The following is a 23,938-nucleotide window of genomic DNA, read 5'->3' as shown; positions in this document are numbered from 1 at the left end:
GCAGCTGTATTCCTATATATGTCTGTATATAATGTTTATTCAGTGTAGAAAAGAAAATCTGTGTGCTTTGTATTTAGCCTGTTTAGCTCTTCTGCAATTATTAAAACTTCACTTTGACATTAAGAGACAAAGCCCTAAACTGTCAAGTTGAAAACTCCTGTATAGAAGCCAGTTATTCTTATGTGTATGTATAGATATGTAAACACTATTTGTTATTTATGTGGAAAATCCTATAGACTACTTTCCTAATAGTACGACCCTTATGCAGTGGAAGAATCCAAGGACTACTCCATATGGAAGGGCAGAACTCAAGGGATACTCTGTAACTATAGAACAGTGGTTCTTATATTGAAGTCTGATGCTGAACATACGACTTCCATTACACACAAAAGAAAAAGAAGAAAGAAGTTCTGAGTATGTTCATCAGAAAGGGTAAGCATCCCTTCTTTCTGTCTTTCCTCCCAGAATGTGTGTGATATGAGTGATGTGACACCCAAAATCTGTACATTGCAGCTTCACCTATCATATTTCAAAAAAAAAAAAATTGCTGAAATTGGTAACTGAGGCAGTATAAAGTGGTTCTTATTCCAGAAAAATAATTCCAAGGTGTGTAGAGGAAATACTTAAAAGTTGTTTCTGTAGTTGCTAATAACTTGAAATTACGTATGCTTAATGTGTTTTTTAATGAGTACGAGTATTGATACGTTTATTTCTAGTGTACAAGTGAAAGTATTAATCCAAGGAAACACTGATACCTTTCTCATTTGTCTTTGATGGGAGGTTTGGTCTAAAGATGGAGTGAATTCAACATTAATTTGAACATGCAGGTTTGGTGCACGAAAACAGATGCTCGATGAAGATGTTTTATTGCACTTCTATCCAGCAGTATCTGTTAAGGGTTTATGAAAGCAAGACAGTAGACAAAAATTTCTAGAACTAACTAAACTGTTTGGTGTTTGAACTTCATATTTCATCTCCCAGAAATAGGTCATGAGGTGGGTCATGCTCAGACTTCACACCTGCTCGGTCCTCCAGACTTTCTAATTCTTTCTGCATTTCCTGAATGACACTACTTTCTTCATAATCAGAAAGAATATCTCTGGGTATTAAACTGATAAATGGCATCTCATCCATGTTTAAGTGATCTTCTTTTTCATTATTTCTGGTTTCATTGGAGGACAGTTCACACACAGATGTAGTACTGTGGCTGCTGGAAAAAGAAAGACATCTGGTCATATATATTACATTTTCTCCTGTTCTTTTTGCTAGTTCTTAATAAAATTCATAATATCCTGTCCCTATAAAAGCATACTAGCTATATAAAATTGTGAGGTCCACCATAGATGACCTTGTAAACATCTGATTGTTGCATTCTTCACAACTGGAAAGTTGAAAGTTTTCTACATACAAAGTGAGAACCAAGTTACTAGTAGCAAAGCATGTTCGATATTACAACACAAGGTGGCAGTGGATGTCAACGCAGTCTGGCCCCTCTGCCAGAATCAATCATGGTTAGTCCTTTTTGTTAATGTAATACCAAGGTGTATAATCAATGGATATACAGATGGTATATAGTCAATAGATATACAGATGGATAGATATACAGATGGGGGTGTGTGTGTGTGTGTGTGTGTGTGTGTGTGTGTGTGTGTGTGTGTGTGTGTGTGTGTGTGTGTGTGTGTGTGTGTGTGTGTGTGTGTTGTGTGTGTGTGTCCAGGAGCGAGCAATGGGAGGGACTCCTGATGGAGCGGATCTCCAGAGAGATCCTTCCCCACTGGCAGTCAGCTCTTAAATGGGTCTAGGAGAGGTGGAGCCAGGCTCCACCCCTTCCTGCAGCACAGGTGAATTGCCTTCACCTGTGCTCCTGTGGCTGACTCATTGCTTGCCTCAGGTGATCAATCAAAGGTTCAGGCTGTGATTCAGCAGCCCCATATACAAGGTAAGAAGATTGTCTGGCTTAAAAGAAATGCAGAAGACAGTGTTTGTCACGAAACCGTAAAGCTGGGAGAACTGAGTATTATCTATTTGGATCTGAATAGACATGTAGGTGTATTTGCTGCTGCTTTGAAAAGTGGCTCTGGTTGCCTGCAAATGGATGTCCCACTTGTGATGCAGGGAACTTTTGAAAAGGATAAGAACGATTTAGACTTGGCAGAAGATTGGAATTCGATCATTGTGCATCTACTTTGCACTGCATAGGACAGCATAGAGTCGCATGTCCCTGTTATAGACTGTAAGGTAACTGGTACATGTGCCAGGCACCTTGCAACAAACATATGCTTAAAGCTGCAGTCTCTTTCACTGGCAGTAAATGGACTAAAGATGTTCTTTAAGCTTATTTTGTGTGTGCATTTTTAATTGTGTGTTCTGCTTTTTAGGCATTTTGAGACTTCCATTTCTGGGAAAACTATCTGTGTTCTGTAGGATATAATCTAGTATTTTCAATGTCTTTATCAGTTACTAATGATATTAGCCAAGAGTCATTTAAAGCAGAGGTGGGCTTTCTCTTTCTCTTAATAAAAAGTATGTTCTCTGAATGCACCATTCAAGTTCACAGAATCAGCATTATGTTGCTGTGAGTCATTGGCAGGTGGTATGCACTGTATTTATGTATTTATGATAATCCTAAATTCTTGTAGCTATAGCTGGATGGTTCTGTTTAATTCACTTCCTAATTGATTTGTGTTTTTCGGTATCCTTACCTGACATGTTCTCCTTCCTAAATGTAATATCTGCTGACATACCTTAACTGAGATTAATGGTACTTGCACATTAACTGCAGTTCCTGTGCAGTTCTGCTTGCTCCCTTAGATTGTATATGAAACTTTACTATCCAGTCGTTTTTTGTGCATAAAAAGTAGAGGAAAGGAAGAAAATATTAACCTATGTATAGCCTACATTTCTATCACAGCTTTGCTGTCTTGTTAAAAGCTAATGTAATGAAATTAGCAGCGTGGCAACAAACTTTATTCTTTTGCAGACAACATGTTAAGTCTTCTGAAAGTTTTTAGTGCAAAACTTCAGTGGTTTCATTTTCTCCTAATGAAATTGCTGGTAATGCAAATAACTCATCTTCTAAAGACTGATTAAAGCTATGATGCATGAGAAGGCTTAGCTTGTAGCAGAAAAACATGGAGTCAGTCTATTTCATATTTCATGAAACTCATGAAGATACTGAAGAAGTCTGCACAGTATAAAGCTTTTCAAGTCTGAACTGCAAGTCTAACTGAAACGTTAGCAAAGTCAGATTTTTTTGCTGTGCTAGAAATGACCTTCTGTGAAGCTGATCCTTAGTACAAAACCATGCCTGTTTAATCCTACTGAATGTACTAAAATGTCTTGTATGTATGTAATGCGAGCAAGTGAAACATCCAATAGAAGCCTAGACTAACAGAAGATTGTTGGACAAGGGCTGTACTTGGAGAATGAAATTGGAATGATACTTGATTAACTAAACATATGTTAGTATTTTTTTAATTAAAATGCTATAGAAGCCTAATGCACAGACTTCATTCAGTTGGGGAATAAGCCTTTGCCAAACTCAGGCACTTTTGCATAGGACAAAGCACAAAGTCTGAAACAGTTTCAATACTAGTGATGAGAAAAGCCATTAAAACATTCTGTAGTGTGAAAGGGTCAGCAAGTTGTGTCTGTATTAGAGGAACCCAAATCTCAAGGACTTCCCTTGCTCACATTATGGTCTTTACCTCTGAGGTTGGCAGATCAAGCCACTTGCACATGGGCATCGCTCTAGTGCTCCATCAGGTTCCAGTTCCCAGGTGATCAGGTTAAGAAGTCTGTTTGAAGGATCGTGGCAAGGTTCACCTTCTTCAGGTAATGGAGTGCACACAGGAAACAGCAGTTCTGCATGCCAGAGTGGATGAGTTTTATGAGAAGTTAACAACTGTCTGCTAAGCAGATGACCTGATCTTTAATATATGTAGATATTTAAAAAAAAAAAAAAAAAAAAAACACTCTTGATGTCTTTTTAAGTCCCCTTACAGATTAGGGAGCCATAAATAAACATTCATTCCGCTAGGTGGTAGTAAGACATACCAAGTTTATACTACCTGTGGTATAGCAGAATGAAGTGTGGAGAGTTCAGAGTTATTCTGTAATGGGCTTGGTCAATGTATACATACACAGTGTATGTACGTAGGCATATGAATTACTGGTTTTTGATTTCAAAACTGATGCTACATGAAAAAAGTAAAAACAGGCATTTATAGTGAGTGGTCTGTTGCATTTTGGGGTCAGAGATTACAAAGAAATATCTGATAAAGCTTGTCAAAACCTGTAAATGTTTTAGGAAAATAACTCATGAAACCAAAACTGCTCTGAAACTTGATGAAACCAAACTTAGTTAACATTAGAAGTTCACCATGTAATGCTCTAAATTAACATGGAAAAGTTGAACAGGCCCATCTGGCTTTAGTTCTGGTGTTTCAAATGAGCTTTTTCCCCTTTTTCTCATGAAAAGCCCTAGCAGCCTGGGAAGGTACAAAGTCACCTGCTGTTCTTAGCAAGAATAAAAATTTATATATATGTATATTTTAAAGTATCTACCTGGAGTAAAAAGAGATTTGTAATTATATCCTGTTACTGGTAAGTTCAGGTGAGCTAGGTTAAAAGCTGTGAAGAACTGAAGAACCAGTAGGCAGTAGGCCAAAATGTTTAACCACTTCACCTGAGCAAAAGAGCAGAATTTTCATACTGCATTATAAAACGAATGGGATGAAAGGAAAACTCACGTACCTTTCTGAAAAGCACAGCATGTTCCTGGGTTGCAGTCATGTTGGTTCTCACAAATGGTACCGTTTTCTCCCCTTGAAATGGCTTTCCTGCACTCACCCCAAACACAAAGCTGGTCTCCACAGCATTCAACATCCCGTGAGCAATGCTTGCAAATGGAAAAAGTAGATGACAAAACTGTCACTGTAGCACTAATTGCCCACATCAACAGAGAGCTAAGGACAAATCTAGACCTTGCTTCTGAAGATGGCTGCATAGATTTCCTTTAAACATGTAGACGCAATATTCCTACTGTTTTAAACGGAATTCTCTAGGCTCTCAACTCAAGCACATATAAAAGTATTTGCTAGTTAGGCACGTCCACATCAGAGCAATGGCACCTCTTCTGTGCTTTTATGCTTTCAATCCTATGAAATTTGAATTGGTTTTCAGCATAATCATGAAAATTGGTCAGCAACCAGACATCCTGCAGTGTCCTGTACTTATAGACAGCCTTTTGTCATCAAGAAAAATAATAAATGAAACATTGCCAGTGGAAAACATCACTGATTTTTTTTTTTTTTTCCACTATTAAATGCAGTCCATCATTTACAATTTGTTCAGAAGGATTGCTTTTAAAGAGCAATGGAAAAAAAAAATCTTAGCAAAATCCAATTTTTAGTTGTAATAAGAACCAGATTCATTTGTACCCAAGAATCTTATTAAAAATATCTCTCTGGAGAAGAAGTTCTGTGAAAGCCAGAAGTGCAAATTTCAAGGTGAACACAGCTTTGACTGACAGTTGTCCCAGTGTTTCAACTATACACACGTAATAAATCAAGCCAATAAAAGCACTATGATGTTTTGTTTCTTTTTTTAGGTTTTTTATTATAATCTAAGATTCCTAGTAGGTCAGCATTTTCACAGCTTTTTTTCTGTCTGCGTAAAGCCCTGTCTGGGCAGCCATACAAAGTCAGAATTTCTCTGCCAGTGAGTCCCACAGGAGGTACTTAACCCAGGGCAAGAAGTAGGACTACACTGCTAATTATGAAGAAAAGTATTATGTAATAGTGGGGGGTCCAAGTCAGAGAGCTGATACAGCCACCTTCAGTCTGAGCTCACTTTGCAACAGGAGTGAAGCTAGGAACAAACTTTTGCTTTATGCTACAAATGGTCTACTGAGCAGTGCATAGAAAAGTAGAGTTTTTAGTTTCAGTAACATTCCAGCTGATTTTTAATTACTCTATGCTAACATGAAAAAATGATCATTGCAAGGCAAGAAGAATAAGCTTTCTTAATGATAAGAGCTTATAATTCAGGCCTTCAACTTGAGCAAGCATTGAATCCACTGAAGCCAGCACAGCTTCTTGAAATGATCAGGTAGATATTTTCAGAATTTCAAGAAATATTTTCATAATCCAATTGATTACATAATTTTATTGCAAGATTTGCTTAGTTGTAATTTAAAGGCCTGCAAATGGTTTGAAGAACAATTTGTTTCGTGAAAGGCCATCAGCAGACCATAGCTGAAAAGGGGCATTTAGGTAAAGCCCTTTTTCAAGAGAGTGCTTTTAAATTGGATTTTCACCACAGGAGAAGCCTGAATTTCTCAGTTGATGTCACCTGCAAGAGGTAATTTAACAGCCATAGCTATTACCAAGAACATTTCTCAACTGAAAAGACAGGGATTTACTGCTTCCTTCGGTTCAAGGATTCAAATAAGGTAAATGATGTAAGAAGATCATTTATGGTGGCTGTTGCATTACAGCACTGCACAAATTGTCAGTGCAGGGAAGAGTTCAGACTGCTGCTCTGAGAATCAAAAGCTAGAGATGACCAACTGTCAGCTGAGCCTGAAGAACTGGCACACTCTTTGCCCATCCTTTTGGCGATCTACAGTGCATTAGTTTATGCTGTCCTTAGGCAGCCTAACACAAACTCATCAGGAGGTGTAGAGTAAAGCTTCAAAACCCTATTAGAACAAAAACCTTATAACTTAGTTGTGTTAACAGAAAGCTGTCCATCTTGTTGACATCTTTAATTTGTTGACATTAATAACGCACATAGTAAGCTTTTAAAGGCTCCATAAAACTGCAGATCATTTCAGAACTTACTGTATGCTGGGTTTTACAGGGCTGACACTTGTATTCAAAGGTGGAGAACTGGCAATATTTTCCCATTTCACAGTCTTCATCAATGATGCACTCCTGAAGAAAAGAATAAAAATGTAGTTTACCACTATGACAGGAAACCGTACCTCTTCTTGAAATACCAGGCCTTGACTGATCCTATTTCTTTTTTGGGAATCATGAAAAAAACTGTCTGATTCTTCATACAATCCCAGTTCTGTAAAAGGACAATGTGGCTGCAGGACATTAAGTGACTACACTTGTATAAATGATTTATACCAGTAACCTTGAGAAAATAAACTCTGCCATTGTTCTGTTGTTTAGTGTGGAAAAGAAAAAGCAACAAGAATGCACAACCTGAAGACATTAAGACATTTGCAGTCAAGCTATTTTACTTATATTAGAGTTTTATCATGATTCGTTATTTGCTGTCTCTTGAAATGAGACAAGAGCAAAGGGAAGAGGCTACACCCCAGCAGCAGTAGCCAAGAAGAGCATCTCAGAATCTCAGCAGCATAGCTCACTTCCCTAAGCAAGTAAAGACAGCCCTAAGGTAGAAGAGAGGTGTTTGTTTTTCTCCTTATAACTTCTTTGATCCCATTTGCAATGGGCAGGTACTTTCTTCTCAGACAAAAAAAAAAAAAAAAAAAAAAAAAAAAAAAGTTTTGCAGAACATGAGCTTTTAGGCAAACAACAGCTTCTGCTGAAAAATGTAGTGCTTCTATCCATGGCACTGGTGACATTAAACATTCCTGGGAATGTTTCCTACTGGTCACCTCTTAAAAATCAAGCGATCATGGAATGTATTTGCATGGAACGTATTTTCATATGGAATGTAATTTCTCCAGGCTCAAAACAATGTAGCCAGGACAAGAATAAGTCATAGCCACTGTGTCTGCCTTGCATATCAGAAGCCATTCTACTGCATCCACCACTGGTCTGTACCATCATAAAGTGATGCTATCTTTTTGTTACTAGTCAATACAAAATAATAAATAAATAAATATTCTCCAAGTTCTTTGAAGAAAGTGTTTGACAGCCTATTGGTAGTCTTCTCAAGTACAGTTACATTTGAGTTGTATGCTTCTAGTTAAGAAGCAGTCATTTCAGCGGTTTTAAGAGGTTAGTGTGACTGGATTTAGGCTGCTATAAATCAGCATAATGCTTTTGCAGCTTCATTATTCCAGCACAGTAATAGCACGTTCTAGTTGTTTGCTTTTGTCCTGCTCCATAATCAGATGCGTTCAAATCCTGACGTTATACAGTATCTTTAAATGTTTGTGGTTCCAAGTTAGCAGTTAGCCACTCCTCCTCAGCTTCCATATTCTTTCAATTTTCTATCTCTAGCTTTGTCAGCTTCTTTCATGAATCCCCTTGTATAAGCCATACTAAGAATAAACTATACGATTTCATTCCCTCTGCTTTCAGGCAGACAGCCAGGTCTGTGTAGTCAATTTTTCCCTCTCCACAGAGGAGAAATTTTGCCATAATTATTTTTGAGCTTATGGAATAACCCTCTCTCTATCTCTACAACCAGCTAACAGCTAAGTTGCAATTCTCCCGTTGCTGCTTTCTCTTGCACTAGTGAATCCCTTTTCAAAGGCCTTTTCCCCTCTTATAGAATCATATCCCACCAGTTTAGACCCCAGATTTCATGAGCTTTTCAGCTGGGGAAAAAAAAAAACTTCAGAGTTTCCTTTCATGGCATGTAAAAAGTTTGTTTCCATAGACTCTCCTAAAGCTGTGAAAAGTTGTACCACACTACAAACCAGTTTTTTTCACTCAGATTTTATAATCCAAAGTCAGTGTAAAACATTGAGTAATCCTTGTACACGGATCTGCATGTGTAACTGTTTCTCTCTTTTTTCATTCTTTCTAACAAGGCTGCAGGCCTTTTCTAATCAAGCTACCTTGAGACTCAACAATTGCTAAATATGAAGCAAAACTAAGCATCATCATCAGCTGCAATGGACTCTGAGCATTTCCATGTCTTTTTGGAATCCTGCAAAGTGAGGTATTTTCCAAAACACTGTTTTTGCAGAGCTGTATGGGAACTGTCGAATCATGACCTGAATCTCTGATTGATCACCTGAGCACTGAGTCAGCCATGGGAGCACAGGTGAAGGCAATGCTCCTGTGTGACTGGAAGGGTGGAGCCTGGCTACCCCTCTCCTAGACCCCATTTAAGGGCTGACTGCGACTGAGGAAGGATCTCTCTCTGGAGATTGCTCCTTGTGGAGTTTCTTGTGAGCACTTTTCATTTATCTCTGATTATCTTCTCCAATGTGATAATCTTACCAGCCTAACTTCTCTGTATACTTATTGATCTTACAAGAGGTGTTTAAACTAAGGAGAGAGAAAGTGGCTTCTGATATGCAAGAGCACGCAAGATGAGCAGAAGACATCTTAAAGACAGAATTAGCTATACTTTTAATGATGTATATCTGTCTGAAATCCCTGAAGATGTTATCTCAGTTCATTTAATCTAGCAGCTATGGAATATAGCCTTTGAGAAGTGCTAAATAATAATGCTGAATGAAAGCAGAACTGTCTGCTCATTAATGTGTAACTAGTACGCACACACAACAGAAGCCAAGATGGAGAAGAATGTGATAATGTATCCTATAGCGAATGTTCAGCAACACCTCAAAGCAAGTTGGGGATTAGAGGGTTAGAATCTGTTCCAAAACCCTTGGAGGAAGAAAAAAGGAGGGGGGGGGCGGGGGGAAACAACCAAAAACGAAATGCTGAAATTCATGGAAAAGGTTCCTTGCATTTGAGTTAATCTCTTGAAACAACAGCTGCTGAAAGAAAACTCAGTTTTCTTGTCTTTGGCAAATTATGCCAAAGCTGTCATTTCATTTTCTTTCTTAAGAACTGATTAGTCTTCACACTTGAGATTTTTAAAAATGATTTATGGTGCTGGTAGTAAAGTATGGCTGTAATTCAACTACCAGAAATCTGAAACACTCGCCTGATTGTGAGAAGTGGTAACTGGCTTCCACAAGGGCATTTTCCTTCCTGTTGAATGTGTACATTTACATGGAAAGGCAGAGAAGAAAAAAGTTTTCAGTCTGATCAACAATCTTTCCACCTCACCACTAATGGGTCTTTGACCTAGAAGGCTATACAGGCTGTTTAGGCAGACCGTCTTTGGCAGAGTGCAGCCAACTGTAGTTTGAATCATGTTATCCTCTGCCATATAACACTCTAAGGATAAAGAGGGAGAAGTAAAGGATCCCTTTTGAAATTATGAAAGCAGACCTACTGATCTACTTTCTTGCAGAAACTCTCTTTTATTTGCAGTTTATCTGGTTTCTGCTGCTTGCTATGGAAACCTCAGCAATCCCAACTGCTGATGATATGTTATGTACTGAAATCATGTTCATTTCACTTTGCTCTCTTTTTTCCCTTCATTCCTAATTATGTATTTTTTAATATCTTAAGCGTAGACTTTAAAATTCTGATTTTACATGACAATTCTGATACTGATTTTAAAAATAACCACTGATTTTAAATTAAAAAGTGACATTTAACTGGTCTGCTTCCTCTCGCCACTCATCCTCTCTCCCACATTCTACTAAAAAGTCCCTCTTCAAAGATAATTTTATATGAAATTTTCTCTACTCTCTTCATATCTTCAGTCTGTATTTATCTGGAACAGGCAAATGACTACCTGAAGTAAGCTATGCTTTCCTTCTGGCTCTCAACACTTTAGCTTAGTACCCAAAGCAGAGGAAGAAGCTGTCAATGACTATCTTCATGCTTTCAATGGTGACTAATACATTTAACAGACTCAGATACAGACCTAAGGTTCTGGGGGAGCATATGGAACAGAAAATGTTCCTGTGGATGAGATGCAACAGTAGCAGAGGAACTCAGTAGCCATTTTATGTCATGGTGCACTGACTGCTTGCTCTGACATGAGAACATCAGTGGGATTCAAATGGGAAAAAATGTATTTTTTTCCTCCCTTTGTGAGCCATATGGCCTACTTTGCTGGCTTTCTTTGATCCAGTTGTGTTTTGTGATTACAAACCTTTTGAAACTAAGGAAAAGAAGCAGGAGGCTTTTTTTTTTTTTTTTCTTTTGCCTTGGCACTGTCAGTACAGCTGTAAGCCAAAACAGTCTATTTTGTCAAAGACTTCATTCCTAAACCTCTATGGCTTTCAAATTCACAAGCTATAAAGAGACAAATATCACCGATACCACAAATGTAATAAAGTTTTGTCAGGAGTTACACAACAAAGGAAACAAAGCTAAAAAGAGAGTTGGTTCAGCAGTTATAGAAAGATGTTTTGGTACAGACTGGAGAATGTGTTACAGCACCTCTTACATTCTACTATGACAACCACACTCCAAAAGCTTCTCTAAACAAAAAGCCCTCTTACGAGTTTCTTAAAAGCTCCTAATATAAATAAACTTCCTCATAAAACTCGTTATCATCTAAAAATGGTAGCTAAAGATTCCTCCCAGCTAGTCCCAGGGCTCACTGGATTGTATCTGTGAGATGACATAATTTTAACCATATCTGAAGTGCTCCAACAAAAGCACTTGCTTGTGTTGAAATTGGCATTTCTTAGCAGTTAGCACTTCTAAAAGTTAATGGTTACTTTTGTGATTGCATATCCCCTTCTAGTTTTTAACTTCTAAAAGCCGTTTCACGTTGGGCTGCTCTCCATTACTCCAACAGATGGCAAAAGCTGCTGAGTAGTAAGGAAAAAGACATAAAAAAACTATTTTATATCCTACACGTATTACGTATATAAAAAAAAATGTCAGAAATACACATAATGGAATATTGTCTTATGGAAACTGCACCAGAATTTGAATTGCAGTAGTGTTCCAGTTCCAATCTCTTAGTTGTCTAGACAGAGCACACAATGCATTCATATTTATTGAGATACAAATTAATTCATCTTTAAATATCTCAAAATCTCTGTAATACTTTCCAGCAGAGCAAACATCTTGCTGCTGTCCTGCCAAGTACACAGTGCTCATAAAAACAAGGACTACTATTAAAAAAAAACCAAAAAAAAAAAAAAAAAAAAAAAAAAAAAAAACCACACACTGAAAAGATCAGACATGAGTTGCAAATTATGGTATTAATCACATTCCAGAGCTATGTGGGAAAGATGTCTATTTATGTGGCTCTTCAAGAGGAATGTGGCTTCTGAGATCAAAAGTAATACATTTATTTTGCCTTGAACTTCTCAATACAACTAATCTCACCCTTTTCCTTTTCTACTTTTAAGAAAACAACATTTTAATAGGCTAAAATCTCTGGCTCTCCACATGATACTATATAAATGAGCATGAAGTGTGTGTACATGACAGAAGTGGACACCACACACACAAAGGCATCTAAGCTTAACTTAAGGTTCCAAAAGCAACCAACACAGCCACATTAGCCATTTCTGTCAAAAAGCCTAGGGCATTAATTAGAGAGGTTGTTGTCAATAAGCTACCTGTCACCAAAAGTAATGTAAGAAGTTCACAGCTTTCTGTTTCATCTACTTGCAGCACAGATACAGCAATCCTGTCATGGATATCAGATCAGGCCCTTCTGCTCTTAAATATTTCAGGTCAGAAATAAAATAAAATCACAGTATCTACAGCTTCAATGAGCGGAGACTGTAGAGAAAAAAGAAACTACACAAAAGTGAAAAATAAAAAATTCCTGACAAATGCTTTGGGATACTGAGAGAAGACGTGATCTGACAGATCACGTTTTGTGCATTCACAGTGAAAACCATGTAATAATTTAATGGCAAGTCCCTGTGCAGAAGTGTTCATTTTATTTTCCTCCCTCTCTGTGTTCTTCTAAAAAAGCAATATAATAATCTGATCCTGGCAAGACTAAATACAATCTCTGCAATGCTCCTGAGTAGAAAACAATGTAATGTAACTTATTTCAATCTATTTTGCAGGGTTATCAGAGAAGTCGTATCAGGAGATCTATTTGAATAGTAGAAAAAAAAATACAAATGATAATCTGGCATTAAATTAACTTAACCTGAAAATTCAGATGTAGCCACCTAAGAAAGTAACAGAAGTCTGTGTGTGCATTTGTATGTAGCCTTCTATAGATGTTGGGCTACAAATTGCAGTAGCTATCTGCAATAGCAGAGCTCTCTTCTCAGCCCTAGAGCGGGCAGGATGGGTTATAGCACGACATTTCTGTTCTTTCCTCCTGTTTGTCAGGTGTACCAGCAGTAAGTCAAGATGGTAGAAATTCCAACAAAATCTTCCCTTAGGTTTTCCTGCAACTCAGTGCCATGCCACCCACTCCATTATTCCTGTTTCTTTGTAAATATACAAGAGTTCTGATATTAGACAAGAGAAGGAATGTTCTGAAGTTAGAGAATTTGAGACCCAAAACCAATAACGGTGTGCTCCATGTTTAATGTTCATGTTAGGAAAACTTCTTCACATAGTTTGAGATTATCAAACAAATAATATATCAAACAAATAAATATTGATCTGTGTATATAAAAGAAATTCTCTTAATGATTTTGCAATAAACAGTCTTAACTGAAAAATGACCCTACCTCTGGTTCTATTACTGGAAGAACAACAATTCTTTGACTTTTGATAACCAAAAGATCTGTGTAAATCCTTGTGGTCTGTACGATTTTGGTTTTTATTCCAAATATCTTGAGACATAGTAACAGTTACAGAAGCCCTGTAAAATGACAAAGTTCTGTATGTGCTACAAAGTTCCATAGTGATATTATGCCTAAGTATTTAGTTAACCATATAAAGATACAGCCCTCATTAAATGGTGCATTCTGAAACTGAATTCCTATGTAGGCGTCTCCTCTCTGCAACTGGCAGCTGCAAAGTTTCCATGATTCACTACCAAGCTATGTAAATTTTGAATATTTATAAAAACAATCCAGAGTAGCTGTACACAGCAAGGATGTGAAACATCTGCGCAAAATGAGAAACACTACAAAAGGGATATCTGTTACTCAACAGCACCTTGCTGATCTTAATAGCTCAGTTAAGTGTAGAACACTGGGAATAAGATGTGTTATCAATCTGTAGCCAATCCATTACAGAGCTTATTTCAAACCCTGAATCTTACGTGCCTTGCTCTTATGTGATACACATTCTCAGTAGCTTACAGTTTCAAAAAACTTACTTGCTATGTTTAAGGCATCAGCCAAAGATAATACTAGAACAGAAATGCATGGATAAGAACTCACCTACAGTGGATTTTGCCTATAACAGAACTGAGTGCATGGATAACTACTGTTACCATAGAGAAAAGGGAATAATGTATTTTCTATGAGCTGTAGATACAAGAACGGGTTTAAATTACAGCAATAGAGACTTTATAGTGAACGTAGAAAAGCATTGGAGTGAACTGTCTCCAGTGCTGAAGGATTTTGAGAAGAGATGAGATGAACGTCTGCCTAAGGATGGAGTTCCCTTGTTGAGGTATCTGATACATCTTGAATTCAGGAAGCTCACTAAGATTCTCCATTGCCTGACACTGAGATGTGAGTCTATCAACATGCTGTAAGATGCTTCTTCCTCCCCCTAGGATGAGAGGGCGTTCTAAGAGAACAATTTTCAGGGATTCCTCTGTAAATTCACAGAACAGGGTAAACAAATGTGAAACTCTCATTCCAAAAATCTTTTCACCAATAACGATATATGACTTTTTGGAAGGCGTGGTCTTGTTACAAAGTTTAGAATTTGGACAGGTAAAAAAAATGGAGGGGAATTTTCCCTATAAGCCACCATGATGTGATAACTCCTGAGTTCACTGCTATGGTTTTCCTCAGCACTACCAAAGTGATGTAGTCCCTCATGAGGCCAGGCAAATGCTCACTCTGTATAGAAGGCCAAGCAATCATGGATCACATTCATTATTTCTCCTCCTACTCACATTTAGGTAAGCCTAAGTAATTCTAGTGATTTTGATGAATCTATTGTCCAGGGAAAGGTTAGAAAAAGCTTAAACTTATTGTATATGTAATTAAGTGTAACTGAGCCAACATCCTAGTCACCTTACATATGACAATTCAGCCTGTATTTCCTAAAACCTTTGCCAGATTCTAATAGGTAAAACTTACTGCTTAATTAGATAACATGGTTTCAGCTAAAACTGCTAGAGCCAGAGAGCTAAATAAACTATGTAAAACAAAACCACTGGAAAAAAAATATTTTTTGCTACGTGTCTGCCCAGAAGAAATATTTCTGATGAACTTAATGACAGTTGATACCATAATCTCTTAACAGCTGTCACCAGCCTATGTAAAAGTCTTACTTTCCTGACTGTTACCTCACACAAATGAACATTTAATTTCTCTTAAATTAAATAGGTATATCTGACAGAACTAGAAAGAACATTCCTGATGATTTGTTTTTATATCTCCCTGCAACTTATACGTTATCTGTAGGACATTTTGACAACCTTGGTTCCCTAAACTCAGCATGTTAGGTATGAGAAGACTGCTAAAACCAAGGAAAAGGTAAACAACTGTTCTTTGATTTGCACTGCTCCCTCACCATTGCTTGTGTGCAGAAGATTTCTACCAACCCATATTCAAACAAGGAAATAGATAACTAAACCTGATGCATAACTCCCCCAGATGGAAAGTTTCAGACAAGGCAGATTTCCACAACTAACAAGATGCTGAAAGTTTTAGAAATGGTGTATGACTGCCAGGTGAACACTGATGAAGCAGTGGATGGGCACCGACTCTTCAAGAGGAAGTCTGTTCTGTAGCTTTCTAGGGGCAAACGTTGATTTACTTTTGTGTTTCTACTGACACTATGACTCAGAACAGTGAATCAATGTTAGGTTCTGTGTGTTACAGGAATTGGGTGGGTGGTGGTTTGATTTTTGTTTTTTTTGTTTCCTTTTGTAAGGAGAAATTTATTTCAAGAAAAATCTTTCTCCCTTCACTATTTAGCTACTCAAAGGGTAGGAGTTCAGATAGAAAGAAAAAAAAAAAAATGGTGAAGCAGTTCCTCTTCAGCTTAAATCACAGGAAAACGTGAAACAAATTCCAGTCGCTCTTTTTATTTTTCTACTAGGAAAGTAAATTCACTGAAGTTATCTGAATTATTCCAGACTTCCACTGACACAAATGGAAGCAGCATTTGGTGACTTTCATTAGGAGTAACCCATTTGCTGTTACATCAGTTCTTTGCCTGTAAATCTGAGCCACTCTCTAAGGCCAAAAAAAAAAAAAAAAAAAAAAAAAAAAAAAAAAAAAAGTGATAATGATCTTTGCCCTCCTCTGACTTTTGATTGTTGTGTTTTCACCTAAAACACCTGGTTTGCCCAATCTTTCAGCAGAAGCCACCTTGCTTCTCTTCACTCTGATAAGGCCTAGGAGCTGTTCACACTTGCTTGTTTGTTCAAGTTCACCAAGCATATGAATCTGAATCCATAAAAACTGCAGTCTCACTTTTCTTCACATCATGGCCATTGTAGCCTTATAATATTACAAAATCATCTTATGTTTGTACACAATATCCATTCCTGATACTCTGTAGACCCATAGCCTTCTACGCAGGCTTGGACTAACATCAGTAAATAAAGATGTGGAATCAGCCTCTGACACTTCAGCTGATCACAGAATTTCCCCACCACTCTTCCTTGGAGAAGTTTCTTCTTGCATGAACAGAGGTAACACATGCATTTTTCAAACTCTATATGACAGCTCTTTCCGTGCATTGAGACTAATATTCAGATTTTTTGGCTATAGTTCAGTGAACATCAGATAATCAGATAATACTTGTCCTCACAAGCTATGTTTGCACTTTCCCATCAGCTTCATATTCTAGAAAGAGGAAAGAAAAAACGGGCTTTCAGTAAAATGTTCAGCATCTGAAACCTGTCTGGCTGATGAGCCCCGGCTCTCTAAGAAAAGCCAGGAGGTTTTGCTTGTTTTAAAGCAGTATACTGGTATCCCTATCCAGGCCCTTCATGATCACTATCAGAATCCTCTTGCACTAACTGGGATCAGAAAGCCCAACACTAGCTTCAACTTGGTTGGCTGCTTCAGGTCTTTTCCAGTCAAACAGCTGAAGACTATGGGCAGATTGCTGCCACCAGACAGGTTAACAACCTGTCTATAGTTCCCCCTTTTAAATGACTGCTCTTGTATGCTATCCATGCATTTTTTTGCAAAGCAGAGCAGGCTGGCTGATATAATAGAAAAGTAAACTAAAAGGACAAATGAATGGAATGATTAAGTATACAAAAACTACTAGGTTTAGATATTATGGGATTTTTGGCTAGAATTAGACCAGGATTTTAACACAAGAATGCACTTAGTTTGTCTGTTGACAGGTTAAGGTTGTCAACTGCAAGTCATTAGTGACTAGAAGTTCTGCGAAAAATTAGAACAAAAAAATAATAATGAATCAACCCAAACACAGGACAGGGTAACCCAAACAAGCATCTTCCTTGAGATACTAACATGCCAAAGAGGGCAGATATCAACAGCAAGATTCTGCACATTCAAATTTCTGCCACCAGCCTCTCCCCTGCAGTGCTGCTGATGAACAAATGGCAATTTCCATTCTATAAATGCTTCCTTCTCAATTTTCAAAGCTCCTTTTCATTTCAGCCCTGGTAGGAACTCTTCTCTTTGGAGCAGTATAAATTTGAGAGTGCAAGCTTAGGGAAATCATATATAAGTTGCTCAAAAAGAAATCAAGCAGTTCTGTATAATCACAGGGAATTGAAAGCTTGCTTATGATGTGCTACAGGTTGGCCATTTAAAGCAGATTTTGTTCTAGAAGGCTCTACCTTGCAAGCTGATGGGGGAACTAGACTCCCAGAAATTAAATATTAATTATATTTCTTACTATCAGAATAAAGATAAACATCATACTTTAAATTCCTTAAATGGTCACTATTATGAGGATGCTATCTATTCTATCTCTACAACTAAACCTTTAGGACATTGGAATTTTTGTTCTTCAGTTACTTCCTTAAATTAATTTATCAGAGTCAAGCCATATTTAGTCAGTAAAAACAACAAACACAATTACTTCCAGAATGCATCAAATCAGCTTGTAAAAGCAGTTCCATAGTAGTATTGTCCTCACTGTCAGACCCACAGCGTTCCAGACAGCAGAAATAATAGCTTAATATCACAGGGCTTCTCTCCTAAGGATTTGTGTTTGAAATGACTGATCAGCTGCTGTGTTTGCAGAAGGCAGTGCCAAATACACCTGTGTTTACAGGCAGACACCCATCTGTCCAAGGAGAGAGCAAGAAAGCAAACACCTTACATGGAACCACACCGGAATCACCTCCCTTTACTCTCCAACAAAAAAAAAAAAAAAATCACAGAAAATGACCTTTACTTTCTAACCAATTAGAAGGTGCAGCTGTGTGCTGAAGAGCTTCTGTTTCCAAGGCCCAAAGGAATGCTTTTTATTGTGCCAAAGCCCATTGATAAGTGCATATTCCTCCAGTTCCCTAGTATACTCTCCCTTCATATTAGCATATTTAAAAACTTGTTTTTATTTAGGTACAATAGATTTGAGTTAGAAGAGAGTTTTTATAAAGTACTACTCAGAATGCAACTGAGAAGAAAAGCAACTAATCTTTGTGCAGCAAGTCTTACCAGTACAAATTTCATTTCCTTTTATTTTTCATTTTTCATGCTTCATTTTCATTGGTTAGGCTAATGTATCACAACTGAAATAAAAATAGTCAACAAACCAGAAAATATTTGAATTTTCACCTCACAATAAAGAGCACTGTTACTTTATATTCTGTACTCAGTAATTACTGAGTTTTCTCCTGGAGCTACTACTTTAATTTGGATGATAGGCTATGTTCCCTATGATTCTATGAAGTAAATTATAGAATATTTAAACCTTAAACCTCAAAATCAAGTGAATGTAAAGCCCTGCACAGACATAAAAACATGCTACTTATGTCTGCTGGATTGAAGCCTGACATCTGTGCTGGTAACTGTCAGGCCTCACTGACATCTGAGAAAGTGAATGTTGGTCTGGGAATGTAAGTGGCGCCTCCAAATAACGCAGCACCTCTCAAGAGCTGGGTCTTGGTGCCAGAAATGGCAAGCAGCCTTGTTCTTCTGGAGGCTTAAAATACTTACAGTCTTTCTAACCACCAAAATACTATCAACCAGCTATTCAGTAACAAAGAACACAGTCTAAAGAGAATACCTTTGTGATGCAAAGTCAAAAAGAAATACTGTCTGAGGGAGGAAAGGCAGTAGGAGAGGGGGAAAGATTATGCCTAATGTTATTCTAATAGTGTATCCCCACTATATGTAGGCAATATATATATGTTTGTTTTATAGATATGTATGCTTGTACCTGTTTGCAGAGAGATATAGGGTAGTACAGGCACTGTGATTTGAAAAGTAGGCCCAATTTATTTTCTGTGAAGCTGCTTTTCCAGTGCTGGATCTGACTCGTCAGTATGTGGAGTTCTCACTTCAACACATATGGTTCCTAAGACACCTATTTCCTTACCTGTGAGACTGTTGCTTCAAAACCCCAGAGAATAAATATGAACTAAGGCTTGTGGGTTGGCAAGTATTATTAATTACTGTTGTAACTGTGTACAGTGCACATTTTAGAGTAGATTTTTTGCTGAGGTGTTTGATGAATTCTAACCCCCAATTCTGTACCTAAAGAGCAAGAGCTGTGTAAATCATTAACTTTTACATGACAAGCCTACACAGCAGACCTATGAAGCAGGTCTGGCTTTTGGCATTCAGTTTCCCTAAAAGCATAAGAGTTGAGTTTGGGATAGCATGTGCCTATCTCTTTTATTTGGCAGAGTGAAAATAAAAACAAAAATGCTGTTCTAAAAAGTCACCAATCCGAAGGATACCTGAATGGCTTCAGAACAGTGGTTTGGTTCCCAGTGGCTGCCTCTTCTTGGCCTCTGCTATCAAAATTTCCATCCTCAGAACAAAACGTCAGTATCCACTCTTTTTCAAATGACTGTTAATACTTAGAGCTACAATTAATTACACAAACCACTTGTTGTGTTATATTCTTTTCATTCAGAAATGTGGAAAAATTGAGTTTATTTTCATACAAAAATGTGGAATCATCTGATATGTTCACTTCAACACTTCAGGAAGGTCCTGAGCCTGTGTTTAGGACAAGAACTTCTTATTAGGTTTCTGTTGTTAAGCAAACGTACCTGTGATTGCAAGACTTGGGCAAAGAATACTCTTTACCTTCTAATTTTCTTTGCAAACCTTTAAACAATCATGTTTCCTGGGGTAAAGAGAGTTGTCCTCTGCTCTCCCCCTCCCCAGAATGACATTTCACAAAGAGCTCTTACCGCAAGGCTAGGCTGAAAAGCAAACAGAAGCATATTTTTTCCGCTGACTCCTTGAGACAGAAAATTTTTATTTTCTAAGTGTTACAGCCTATTGAGGAATTTCTCCGTGAAAACCAAAAGCATGGACAGGGCATTTGTGTAGCACTGTTATACCAGGGGTTTATGCACAATCACTGGAAAGGGCTGTGTAACTATCTTCACTATTTGAATACAATGCTTACATTTGATGGACAAATTCAATATTCCCATTAAGCACCTCAGCCACAAAGTTGAATCTCTCCTTATATTTTATAATACAACATTCTTATATTAAACTAATCAAAAACAAAAACAAATTACAATAAAATCCATTCTAACTGCTTACACCTAGTGGTTTTCTGTGTTTAAACCATCTGGAAATACAGATATGTCAAGTTACAATCTATCACATTCGTCAGAATTATGAACTGAAAGTATTTGTTTAGCTTTCAAGAGGAAAATATGCATTCACTTACATGATTTTGTTTGTTTTCTCCATCCTTTATAGATGTAATAATTGTCTCAGAAAAAATTGTTGATCCAGTTCTGTTATCTGTAACCTGATAAGACAAACACAAAAAAGCAAGAAATTAAATTGCATTTATTAGTTATGGTCCTTTGTTACTCTGACTCCTGTATTCCCCTATAATTAAACCTTGCCTTCTTTTTCCTCCATTTTTCAGGCACACAGATAAAAACCTTAGTTGAGGGGAAAGAAGTAGATGGCCACGCTCCATCCTTGACTATTTTAAACATCACTATAACGAAGACGAATGAGAGATAATCATTCCTTTATGATATATGTGATTTCCCTACCTGTCTTATCTTCAAAATAATTATTTCACATTAAACTTTATGACCTCTAAAGTAATCAGTAAAGCAAATAAGTAAGACCCCAAAGTAGTCATCACCAGTAAAGTTTGTGCTTCAAATTTCTTCCCAAAACATGCAAAATTATTTACACTTTTGAAGAAAAGATCATGAGGATGAACACCTTCATATATATGTTTTCACACACCTTATCAATTTCTTGATGAGTCTGAACAGTTTTATTACCAATTCTGGTTTCTGTGTTGGACTCATTATGGTAGGTGGGAGGTAAGTTTTCAAAGTTTACTTCTGACAGTTTTTTTGCCCCTTCTTCTTCAGCTTCCATCTGCCAAATGGAACGAAATGAAAATTAGCAGCAATCATGCAAAAGAGAACAAGTAACATTTCTTTTCCAGCCCTCAGTAATGCCCTGTTAAATTGTGTGATGTTGTTACTATAGATCACGCTGTATGGGAGTGCTTACTCAGCTGTTTCAGACAGCAAACACAGCAGTTCTTTTCATGGACTACAGAAACGCTGGGGAGCTAAACCCCTGAGCTCTGGACATTTATGATAGAGCTGAAGTCAAATTCTTGTGAGGAGAAGGTGTATTGAGACTATTGATGATTTGGTATCTGCACAGGTTTTCTGTTTTTCCCACAGAAACATTGAACACTTTAGTCCTTCCCACCTGACAAAAAGGAGAAAATATTCTGGCAGGACAGAGCCATGGCCAAAGCCCCTTGAAGTCAACAGGAGTCACAATAGGTCAGAGTGCACACAGCCAGAATTTCATTCTTTCTTTCAGTTCCCATTGTTTTTGACAGATGAAGACTTACCATAGAAGAGATGGGAGAATACATTCTGAATTTGAAAACAGAGTAAGCACAGCAAAAGGGCAGTCTTGTAAACACTATAGACCTGGAGCAAGTTTATTCACTCTCATTATTTGCAATATCTATAACAAATTAAGAAAAGCTTCTGCTAAATACTGCAACAGGCTGCCCAGCAAGGTGGTGGAGTCACTGTCCCTGGAGGTGCTCAAGATCTGTGTGGATGTGTCACTGAGGGACGTGGTTCACTGGACAATGTTGGTGGTGGTAGCTGGGCTGGATGATCGTAGAGCTCTTTTCCAACCTCAATGATTTCATGATAAATTCAGCCAGGGTGAACAACGGAATTTTTCCCAAGACAAAACATCTCTTTTTGGTGCTACTTTTTAAGACAGTTGCAAACCTCCCTAAGAGCAAAGCATTGGCTCAGGAATTGAGGCAACCTGCCCATAAAGATGATATCTGCTCTCACAAAACTGAGAGAACCCATCTTTGTGCTGTGTACAGACCGGTCCTCAATCCAGAATATAAGTACAGTAAAATCAGCAGAAATTTTTGCTATGTCTTTATTTATAACTAAGCATAACTTTTGCATTCCAAAGCATGCTTTTTTAAAATGTTGTCTCAATGTGTTTACAGGCTCCATGAGATGGATGACTGGAGCAGATTTACCCAGCAACCACCCAGATAACAGTAGCGGGTCAGAAATGATCTAATTACAGTAAACAAAAGCCTGTGTCCCTGGTGGACTGCGAGTAAAAGGATTTTTGGACTTTGCAACTTTTCTAAGTGAAAGAGAGGGCCCGGAAGGAAAGATCTTAATGCGATGGGGAAAAAAGCCCAGCAGCGAGAGGAATGCGGGAGTGAATGCAGTGACTGCGATGCGAGGCAGTGGCTGAGTCTGGCGTTTGTCTCCGACTGTGAAGCAGGTCCTGTGCGATTCCGGGCAAGTTACTCGCGATAGAGACACGGAACTACGTTAAAAATAAGGCGCTTCCCCACACACTTCTTCAGGATTGCCTTACATCTTGTTGAGGATCACCTCACATCTTGTTGAGGATCACCTCGCCCGCCTTAGCTCTTAGCTCCCGCACAACACCAACATTTCTCTGCACCCGCCCCCTTACCACGTTCAGTGCTGGGCCCGCTCATACACCTGCCTGCAGAGTTCCCTCGCGCCGCGACACGGGGGTTCTCTCAACGCCAGCCGCAGCGCGCACTGCCAACGCAGCACAGAGCGCGGGCAAGAGCCGAGGAGCACGGTAAAGAAGCTCGGAAGCGACGGAAAGCGGTGACTGAGGCGCAGGAGAGCGCTTCGCCTGCGGCTGGGAGCCCCGTGCGGGCACGCGCTGCGCCGCGAGAAGGAGACGCGCGGCCCTCGGCCCGGAGTCGGCGGGGGGCGCTGAGAGGAATCGCCGCCCGCCCCGCCGCGCCTCGCTCACCTCCTGCACGGCGTTGCGCAGCTTGTGCTGCGTGTCCTCCATCAGCGCCTCCACCTCCCGCAGCATCTCGCCCAGGCTGGCCGCCCGCCGCCGCCCGCCGCTCCCCGCCGCGGCGCGGCACAGAGCCGCCAGCACGGCCAACAGTAGCAGCCATCGCCGCCGCCGCAGCCCCGGCCCCGCTCCCGCTCCCCGACGCATCCCCGACCCTCCTCAGCCGCCGCCGCCGCTCGCCGCTGCGGGCTGCCTGCGCGGGGGCGGGGCGGCGACGGGCGGCTCCTCAGCGCCGGGCCGGCCTCGCAGCCCCCGCCCGCCTCGGCTGGCCCGGCCCCTCAGTCCCCGGGGAGCGGGAAGAGCGCGAGCGGCGCGGGGCGCGGGGGGATGCTGAGGTAAACAAGCTCCGTGGGTTTCCCCTTAGGGCGCAGACATTCTTTCTGTTGGTTTTTCGAATAGGTTTAATGCAAAGAGGATAGAGGGAGCTGCCTCATATCTCCCTTATGCGTTCTGCTTCCCTGTCTCCAACAAGGCGGCTCAGCGGCTGTTACCAGCGCTGCCGTCAGCCGCTTCTCCGAGAGTTGCTGATACGTCTGACATGTGCCTGTCCAGCACCTCGCCCTACACGAAGGCTTCTTTTCAGACTTGTTTCCCCCGCAAAAATCCAGA

General features: G+C 39.1%; 1 protein-coding gene across 5 annotated transcripts; it reads right to left on the bottom strand.

The window, feature by feature from the left end:
- Positions 1–664: 664 nt before the first annotated feature.
- On the bottom strand, positions 665–23,563 carry DKK3 (dickkopf Wnt signaling pathway inhibitor 3). 5 transcript variants are annotated; one of them, XM_085224095.1, is made up of 8 exons: positions 23,279–23,563; positions 21,212–21,349; positions 20,670–20,753; positions 20,176–20,187; positions 6,846–6,938; positions 4,756–4,900; positions 3,708–3,864; positions 665–1,210 (listed from the first exon to the last, which is right to left on the bottom strand). In XM_085224095.1, the coding sequence occupies exons 1-8, from the start codon at positions 23,474–23,476 to the stop codon at positions 964–966; spliced, it is 1,074 nt and encodes a 357-aa protein (XP_085080221.1). In that variant the 5' UTR covers positions 23,477–23,563; the 3' UTR covers positions 665–963. The 5 variants fall into 5 exon arrangements, with proteins under 5 accessions (XP_085080221.1, XP_085080222.1, XP_085080226.1 ...); XM_085224096.1 differs by having other exon boundaries at positions 665–1,207; XM_085224100.1 differs by lacking the exon at positions 23,279–23,563 and adding an exon at positions 22,964–22,986.
- Between the last annotated feature and the right edge of the window lie 375 nt (positions 23,564–23,938).

Source organism: Meleagris gallopavo, chromosome 5 (assembly GCF_905368555.1).
Source record: "Meleagris gallopavo chromosome 5, MGAL_WU_HG_1.1, whole genome shotgun sequence".
NCBI lineage: Eukaryota > Metazoa > Chordata > Aves > Galliformes > Phasianidae > Meleagris > Meleagris gallopavo.
Note: the sequence above shows the minus strand (reverse complement) of the source record. Positions and strands in the feature narration are given on the sequence as shown.

Coding starts and splice junctions, on each gene's coding strand:
- DKK3 (XM_085224095.1), bottom strand. CDS start 23,476: ATGCGTCGGGGAGCGGGAGCGGGGCCGGGGCTGCGGCGGCGGCGATGG. Junction 21,350..23,278: donor TGCGCAACGCCGTGCAGGAG/GTGAGCGAGGCG, acceptor TCCATTTGGCAG/ATGGAAGCTGAAGAAGAAGG. Junction 4,901..6,845: donor CCTGTAAAACCCAGCATACA/GTAAGTTCTGAA, acceptor TCCATTTGCAAG/CATTGCTCACGGGATGTTGA.